Source organism: Mycena indigotica (genome assembly GCF_014461135.1).
Source record: "Mycena indigotica strain 171206Taipei chromosome Unknown Mind.scaff0004, whole genome shotgun sequence".
Lineage (NCBI taxonomy): Eukaryota > Fungi > Basidiomycota > Agaricomycetes > Agaricales > Mycenaceae > Mycena > Mycena indigotica.
Window position 1 is genome coordinate 2,119,378 of NW_023503003.1, and position 8,985 is coordinate 2,128,362.

At 53.7% G+C, this 8,985-nt stretch overlaps 3 protein-coding genes across 3 annotated transcripts; all 3 read left to right on the plus strand.

The window, feature by feature from the left end:
- Positions 1–97: 97 nt before the first annotated feature.
- MIND_00445700 (Spc7 domain-containing protein) lies at positions 98–4,959 on the plus strand (the record flags this gene model as incomplete). The annotated part of the gene is made up of 11 exons (XM_037361271.1): positions 98–271; positions 326–2,224; positions 2,273–2,596; positions 2,644–2,769; positions 2,820–2,995; positions 3,043–3,224; positions 3,272–3,528; positions 3,579–3,838; positions 3,891–4,022; positions 4,357–4,716; positions 4,767–4,959. Exons 1-11 carry the CDS (start codon positions 125–127, stop codon positions 4,957–4,959), a joined length of 4,056 nt encoding a protein of 1,351 aa, XP_037221563.1. The 5' UTR covers positions 98–124.
- A 201-nt stretch (positions 4,960–5,160) lies between these two features.
- MIND_00445800 (uncharacterized protein) lies at positions 5,161–5,608 on the plus strand (the record flags this gene model as incomplete). Its single annotated transcript, XM_037361272.1, has 2 exons — positions 5,161–5,228; positions 5,275–5,608. The coding sequence occupies 2 exons, from the start codon at positions 5,161–5,163 to the stop codon at positions 5,606–5,608; spliced, it is 402 nt and encodes a 133-aa protein (XP_037221564.1).
- Positions 5,609–6,139: 531 nt separating this feature from the next.
- Positions 6,140–6,650, plus strand: MIND_00445900 (uncharacterized protein; the record flags this gene model as incomplete). The annotated part of the gene is made up of 2 exons (XM_037361273.1): positions 6,140–6,249; positions 6,296–6,650. 2 exons carry the CDS (start codon positions 6,140–6,142, stop codon positions 6,648–6,650), a joined length of 465 nt encoding a protein of 154 aa, XP_037221565.1.
- Positions 6,651–8,985: the final 2,335 nt, after the last annotated feature.

Here is an 8,985-nt window from a genome sequence, read left to right on the forward strand (position 1 = left end):
ATGGCGGGAAATAATTTGTTTACTCTCTTCTGTTGTGACATGTGATCGTGGGTATGATACGTGACGAATGTGACTGACCTCTTGTTGAACGGTAACGTGCTCATCTCGCGTGTTGGATTCTGCGATGGTGAAGGAGCAGTCTGGTCGGCGCAAGTCTATCGCGGTCGCTGGTGACCAAAATCGGCCTGTGGCTCTGAGTAGGAAGCGGCGTGCTCATAGTATTGTGGGAAGTGATGTGCTCAGTCCCCGAGCCAAAGCACGACGATTTGCGGTGCGTCGCAATTTCTTTGTTCATTCAAACTTATTCATGGACTCCTCCCGTCAGGTGCCACGCAAGAGCATATTGAAGTCGACCGCGAATGTCCTCGATGCCAATCCCGATGGGTCAGGCACCCTGCCCACGGAAAACAGCGCAACCCAATCTATGGATTTGACGACAGATTTCCAAACACAAATTCACGACAACACTAGTAGAAAGTCGCTCGGGCGACGAGTCAGCTTTGCGAAGAACGCACATGTCCGACTAATCGAGTTGCGGACAAATGACGATAACACCAACAGCACGGCCTCTCCTCCCGGCTCTCCTGCAGCATCCTCCGACCCACCAGAAGATCCCCAACAGCCTAAAGTTGTGAACGATGAGAATGCATACCCAGGAGCTGCAGCGTCTCGGAACAGACGACGTAGCTCTATTCGCCAATCGTTTGGGAGCGAGGATATGGACTTGACTGTAACGGCCCCGGGTGGCTTTTTTGCCTTCGGTGACGAGCCTGCACTTGCGGATGAAGATATGGAGCTTGAGGACTCAATGGACATGGATATGACAGAAGACTTGGATGGCGAGTTTCTGAAAGGGCGACCTGTTTCGCTGGGTGGAAATGCGAATCGACCACCACTTGGACAAATATCTACCGCGCCAGCGGGCGAGCAGGACCAATCCCAGTCGTTTGACGACCAATCATCTTATACCTCCGACCCATCGCAAGAAGCACATACCGAATTCAGTGTACCTCTGAATCGTTCGCTTCGCCCGCCTGCAAGCGAGGACCCGGCTTGGATGGCTCTGAGGCGGATGACTCATTCTGGCGATACACCACTGGAAGACATACCTGCGTCGTCAGACGACGATTTTGGGGGCAACCAAGTTGTCTATGAAACCGGCGATGCCTCAATTTCGAGCGCTGACGACAGCTTCAACGACATCAACAATGGCGACAGGACCATGAACTTGAGCCAGGTGGTTGGGCGTGTTAGTATGGCCGGCTCTGGACCACGGTTCAGCATGGGCCAGCCAGACTCAACGATGGAAGAGTCTGAAATATATGGCACAATTATCCAAGCGCCTGCCCAATCCACACCGGCTCCAGCTCCTCGTCCTCAAGAATCAGCCCCTACGAACTCACGGCCACCTGTTTTCAGAGCACCGTCTCCCTCTAAGGCGTCATCTCCCTCTAAGAAGACAGCAGCAGCAGCGAAGCCTGTTTTCTTCCCTCCCGGTCCCAATAAACGCCCACGAGACAGCGATGTCGATGGTGAAAAGGGAACTCCCTCCAAGAGAGTAGCTGTTGCAGGGCGCTGGACTCCAACAACAACAAGCTCCCCCGCCAAAGGAACAACTCCTCAAAAGTCGGTGGCAAAGCCATTGTCTCCAAGCAAGAAGGCGCCATTCTTAGTCTCGACCAAGGCATCCACCTCTGTTACCCCTGCCTCAGCCCTTCCACGTCCTACAGGCCGGCGACCCAGTTATTTCGACAGACGAAAAAGCATGGCCTCTCTGGGTGTTGAGGGGTCGCAATCAGGTTCTCAGCCTTCTTCCTCCGCTCAGCCAAAATCGCCGCGTAAAACGTCGGGCCTTGGTATGGGTCGGGCAAGTATGGGATCAGCGCCCTCCTCGAACGGTTGGAAACCCTTCAAGAAGCCTTCCCCGACGATTAAAGGAAAAGAAAAGGCGATAGAGCCGGAACCTGAGCCTGTACCTGAACCGGAGCCTGAACTAGAGGAAGACCAGGAAACGGAGATGGAAATTGCCCCCGCTCCTTCGCCTCGAGTGGAATCACCCCCTCCACGGGCTGCCTCGCCAAGGGTCAATGTTACAGACTCGGTTGTGAATGTCTCGTCTTTGGCGGAGGAACGGAGTACTCCAGACAGTGTCGATATGGATGTTGACGCAACTGAACAATGGAGAGATAGAATAGAACAGACGGAGCCTCCAGATGAAGAGATTGTAAGTTTCTTTTCTAACCTGTCGGCTTATGTTAATAATGCTTTGTAGCAAGCGATCACAATTGAGCAGTTCTTCGAAATAACCAATGTCAAATTCATGGATGCATTGGACGCGCCGCGACGGTCAATTCACCATCCATCACGTGTGCCACGGCCCCCGTCGGAGATTCCGCTGGCGGAGTATGGTGTTGCAATGGCCATAACCGTCCCCGAGCTAGATCTTTACTCCAAGATTTGCAACGACCTGCAGAAATGGATGGACACCGATATCAAGGCTGTCTTCGAACAGGAGGAAGAGGCAGCGGCCAAGGTCACCCCGCAACTTTTCACTGAGTATCTTTCTGCCGACGAGGAAGATCGAGAGGCACTATTGGTTTGCAATTTATACTTTCACTGTGATTCTACTTAAAGTTGTTCCAGCATCAACTCCATCTCATCCGAAGCAATGTCCGCACCCAAGCCAAATCGGAGTGGTATGATTGGAAGTTGGAGTGGATTGAGAATCTGCGAGCATCGCTAGACGAGTCGTTGACTGCCCTTCGCAAGGTACGGTTTTTTTTTCGCTTGGTCATCATATCGGCTGACAGGCGGATCAGGATGCCGAGGCTCTGGAACAGCTTCGGGAGCTACCGGATCAGATTCTCCCTGGGTTGCAACAAGAGTATGATGAGCTGATGCGCGAACTTGCGCAAGAGGAGGCGGAGGTTGCGGAGATCCAGAACTGTGACCAGGACTACCTCAATGGGCTCAAAGCGTCTATCGCTGAACAAGAGTGTGTTTTCTAGACTATTCCCCTTGCTATTTACTTACTCGGAGCAGCTTTGTTGTCGAAGCGCTGAGAGGAGAGCTCGACGAGCACAAGTCTCGTTTGCAGTGGCTGAAAGACCGGATGGCTGACATGGAGGACGAGAAGCGGCAGTCACAAACTGCAATTGACGACGCTAATCGGATTCTCCATCTTCAACAACACAGCACGCATGCTGAGCTGACTCGTCTGAAAGGTCCGTTGAAGCTACATTATTCTCTTACCTTACTGAATTGGAATCAGAGGAAATTGGTCTGCTGCAACAGCTGCACATGCTCAAGATCACCAAGGTGGTCCCTGAGCTGTTTGAGTACGAATATGGGTCCCAGTTCAAGGTGTCCATTCCCTGTCGCCAGTTTAATCCAGTGCCGTCCAAAGTCAAGATAACACGCATCAAACCGTCGCATCAGTACTTGGACGACTTTCCCGAGCTCACCAAGTACTTTTTTGAGGACGCGATGCGGCATATCCCACGGGGCGATCACGTGTCCACTCGCAGTGTTCGTCCATGTTGATTCTCTTAATTTTCACAAGACTGATTACAATCCAGATCGTCGCGAGCCTATCCGACTACTGGATGGCGTGCTCACAACTTCGCGCGCAACTGTTCCAGCTCACGATTAAGTACCCCGTCACCATCGAGCTGCTGGCCAACGGGGGCGGCTTCCGGGCGAAAGCAGCCGTGATGTTCCCGGTGGTGCGAGGCAAGGCCTATATTTCGTTTGTCTTTTCGCATGACGTGCACGGCCGTTGGCCGCTGTCGATTGAGTTTCTGACTCATGAGGTCAAAACACAATTTGGTGCCCTGGAGTGCGTTCCTTTGTGGTTTATCCATCCATCATCAGCCTAACCCTTTTTGCAGCGCAGACGCTTTATCTACCCGTGTCGCGGAGAGTCTGAGCCAGGCGGGACCGATGGACAACAACGGGTGTCTGCTCGATGCGTGTCTTTCCGCGCAGGAGCTTTATGATGACAAATCTGCAAGCAAATCTCCGTGATCTTCTATTTTCCCTTCTCTTGTGTTATACTACTACTCTATGTGCTTTGGCTTGATTTGTGTACACACTAGCTTATCTGTAGGTGGATATATTTTTCATTTCGTGTAATCGAAGGCTGAAGCTGCACGTGACCGCGCAATTGATTGATGACGCGATCAACACTTCTTTTGGCTCCAACCCGTCGCCAGCAAATCGCATCGCAAGACTGTGTACATAGAATGAAGACGGACGAGCTCGCATAGCGTCAATCAGCTGTTCAAATCACGCTTGCGGAGCGATTTTGACGGTCGGACGAAGATCTGGGGCGCGTTTTTTGTGGAGAGGATGTAGCAACGAGAAGTGGTTGCTGCTCCGCCTTGCTCCACCTGACTCCACTGTTCGTCGAGTTGGTGATGTAAATAGCACCACAAAGGATGCGTATAAAAGGCTCAACAACTGTAGGGCACTAGCACTCAGAACCAACCAACCGCCCACTCATTCGCATCTTAATTGCCTATATATCATTCGCACTATGAAGTTCTTCGCTGCTGCTGCCCTCGCCATCGCTGCCCTCGCCGCACCTGCCATTGCTCAGGAAAGTGGTGATCCAAGCACTCTAGTCATCGACTCTTCCCTGCCGGTCCCCTCCCTCCCTGTGCCCTCTCTGCCGGTGCCCTCGGTATCATTACCATCGCTGCCGATTCCCAGCGTGTTTGTCTCTTTTTGTTTGCAACTGAGTTGAATACTGAAATAGACAACAGGTCTGTCTCTGTACCCGTACTGCCTAGCGGTGGCTCGTCGGTTCCCAGCCTCTCCGGCCGGTTGCCTTCATCGTCCGTTTCTGGATCGTCGCCGGCACAGTCGAGTGGGGCGCCAAATGCCGGCGCTGTTTTGGGAGTGCCTATCCAAGGACTGGTTGCAGCTGGCGCAGTTGTCGCAGCTGCACTCTTCTAAATTTTGGACCCAACTCATTAGACTCAAACCCGAACTACACTACACTACTCATACCAAGGACACATATTAGACACAAGTGCCAAATCATGTATTTATTCAACAACGCATTCAATGGGGGCTATTTATAGCCTTGACATCATTCTTTGGCCTAGTCGTATAAAAGCAGGCCAGTCCTCTCCGCCTTCTGGCTATACGACCCTCATGAAACTCGCCACGCTTTTCGTCTATGCAGCACCTCTCGTGCTGGCTGTAACCCCGCAACGAAGTCTGTGAGTAACTTTCTTATATTAGCCAGAAGAAAGACTGACTATGTAGATCCAACATCGTCCCAATCCCGTCTTTGTCGTTTTCGTCGCTCCCCACGTTCTCCCTGCCCACGCTGTCGTTGCCCACGCTGTCTGTCCCGTCGCTCTCCTTCCCGTCGCCGTCGATTCCTACCAGCTTGCCCGTTAGCGGCAGCGCCAACCCACCTCCATCGCAATCGACTTCGGCCCCGGTTTCTGGCAGTGGCTCCAGCTCTGGCTCGGCCACCTCTTCAGCGCCGCCCTCCCAGTCATCCACGCCAAATGCCGCGGCCCGCCAAATCACGGCGGCAAACGGGGCCGCTGTCGCACTTGGCGCAGGGCTTGTCGGCGCCCTGCTTGTTTAGTGTTGTTGAAAGGAACAATTTGTTACGTAGTATGTACTAAAAAAAGACTCGATGTGATTTGATTAGTCATCATTTGCCTGTCTTTTCCGAGTTTTCGTGCCCCAGTTGCCTGCTGCTGCTGGACCCTGGTGCTCGTTTTGCTGTGTGACCTTGACCTGTGACTAGACTGTACCTGGAGACGACACCTGGAACAGGACAATACATAAAGAAATGGCACAAGTCCCGTCTTTTCCACCGTGCTGGTGCTGCGCATTTGGTTGTCAATGGTCGCCCGGCCAGCTATGCCCGACATAGTACGGTCTATTCTGGCCATATGTCGCTGTCAAACTAGCGAGACTGCCTTCGGGACGCCTTCTTTCCGCAGTTTTCTGGCTGCTTCGTTCGCAATTCGTTCGGCACAATTACCCATTGCATCGAATTGATCGCCCGTAACTTCAACCTGTGTGTTGCTGCTTGTGCGCTCAGGGACATGCGTCCTTGCTTGTTTCGCCGGGATGCCCGTCGGGGAGAGGTATAAAAGGCACCCTGGTCATGTCCCATCCCCGCCAGTTTCTGTTTTTCGCCACAATGAAGTTCACCACCCTCTTTGCCTTTGCTGCCATCGCTTTCCCCATGGCGCTCGGTGCCTTCGCGCCCAACGAGTACGTTCTCTCTTAATCTTGGTTAATCATCTAACAACGCCCATAGTGTATTGGCTCGTCGCCAAGAATCGAGTGCAGGCCAAAGCTCGCAGCTGCCGTCTGTACCCATCTCCGAGTCGGAGGCGCCCGAAAGCGAGTCGCAAGGCCCGTCGCAGTCACAGCCCGGCCCTTCCCAGTCACAGCCCTCGGGCCCCTCCCAGTCGGGCGGTGCCGGGACTTCCCGGAGTGGCGCAGCCAGCATCACCAGCCAGGTCCGCTCCAACGCGCCGTCCGGATCAATCAGCGCCCCGCCAACCTCGAGCTCCGGCGCTCCTCGGCCGAACGGCGCAGCCACCCACAAGGCCGCCAGTGGCCTTGTCCTGGCCGTTGGTGCCGGCCTCGTCGGCGCGATGGTCCTTTAAGTCGGCCGATGATGATGCATGGACAATCTTGGACCTTGATTAGATAACGACAGTACTGTAACCCCGTCACTTAATCCACCAGCCTGAGCCCTGGGTTGGGAGCTGCCTTTCTTTTTTTGCCATCCCTGGGTGATTGGGGCGACGATTTCATTTCGTCGTCGTCGCTATGAATCCGAAACTTGGAGTGATGAACGGCGAGCATTGCCGCAGCAACATTGAGCCCTACAATTCACACGAATTTACTTCAGACATCAGTCCCTTCTATGCCCGGAGCTCCTTGTATAGTCAATCCATACCACTTCGAATCGTTGGCGTCTTATACTTACACAGAAGCGAGCTGTGGGAACGAACCTCTCCCGATCAAACATCAGTGATTGATTGATGATGCGCCAACCTTCTTCCTCTGGTCGCGGCACGATAGTCGCCCGGATCGAAGAGCCACTCTTTCGCTGAATGCGTCTGTGTAATACAGTACGGAGGCTCCTGGCCCACACACTCATTATTCGTGTTACACTGACAACCCATCGTGCTGATGCGTGACGGCCTGCCAGTGTCACGGTTGGGTCACATCCGTAACGGACTCTCTGTTGAACTGTTGAACTGTGCCCACCCGTGCCGCTCACCCAGCAAACTGCTCTTGCCGTCTCTCAAAGGCAACTACCCGTCTCTGTCAGCTATGGGACCTACAAGCCACTCTATTGACCCGGACCGCGACACTTGCACACCATCGTCACCATGGGCACAACAACCTCGAATGATCCTGATTACCCAACTTTTCGCAAACGACTGGGAAGAGGCAAACCAATAACATGTGGCTAATATTCTTCCACTGAAACGTCGCAACGAGCCACCAGGACGACTCGCTGTCCAACTACCTTGCTTACCGCAAGCTTACCGCCGGGTTGAGCGCTGCTGCGCATTGATGTCTGCCGGATTGCGACTTCACGTCCCAGCCTGGATGCCGAAAGTAGCGCCCATTTCTTATTGCGACGACTGAGGCGAAATCCGACCGGAATATTGCGCATTTTGGCTCAAGTTGCCTGAGCCTTGGGCCAGTGCTCAAGGCGCACTGTCGCTCACATAGCGGCAAGCTTGAGGCGGCGAGCCATATTTAGATGTGCATTGGACCGATGATCCGTGCAAATCCCCCGGTTTTGTGTTCCCGAACAAACAGTAAAGGGTATGGCCAGCGCTCTTCTGTGCTCTTATCCGGGAGGTCTTTCTCGTAGTCGACGGTGGGCTTGGCTCGCCGCAGAGGGCACCCGGCAAGTATAAAAGGCACGAGAGCCCCTCGTGTCCCGCATTCTCTCTTGTTCACGTTCTTGACTTGACCACGACCGACCGACCATGAAGTTCACCGCCCTTTTCGCCCTTGCCGCCCTCGTTGTACCCATGGCGCTCGCCGCGACCACACCCGTGGTCGAGTATGTCCTTGCTATGGAATTCTAGGGTTTGGTGCTGACCATGTGCACAGAACAACACCGCGCCAGGAGACCACGCTTCGCCAGGAGACTACACGTCGCGAGGAAACAACATATCGCTCCGAAGAGAACACCTATCGCGGTGAGGAGACCACCCGCAAAGCCTCTGAGACTACTCGGGGCTCGGAAACACGCAAAGTCACCGAGACCAAACCGGAAACTACCACCAAAGCGGGGACGACGACCGCGCCAGGAACAACCACCGCGCCGGGTACAACCACCCCCCTGGGCTCTAACGTGCCAGCGCCAGGTGTCAAGCTTACCAACGCCGCTCCGGCCAACAGCGTCGCCCACGGCTTCGGCCTAGTCGTCAGTGTGGCTCTGGCTGGCGCTATGCTCGCTTAGGGTTGGATCCTACACTCCATGGACGATACCGCATTCGATTCACCTTCTACCTACTATACATTTTAATAGTTAGATATCAATGCTTTTTGCCCATCTTGATTATCAAGTACAATATCATTCATTCAAGTTGAGGGGCACGAAAACGGTCATTCGGCCGATCTGCGCCGAATCAGATCAGTGACATCCGTCACGGGGATGGGCCGGGAACTGTTCTGTTCTGCACCAACTTGAAGTTGCTCAGCGCCGTACTGTTGCTCCTGCTGTCAGTGTCTTTCGAAGTCGGCCTCTCGCTTCCTCCGTCAATTACGAGCCACGGGATCTGCACTACACGCTGCTTCATTCTAATTCAATACATCAATGAATTATGACTGGCCGCAGGCTCCAAACTGATGCTGCGCTGGGCCGCCTGTCCCGCTGGCTCCAGTGCTCAAATTCTGTGTGCTGGCCTTTGGGGCAAAAAGGAAAAGAAACTGTCTTATCGGAGTTCATAAAGACTGCTGTCCTGGATC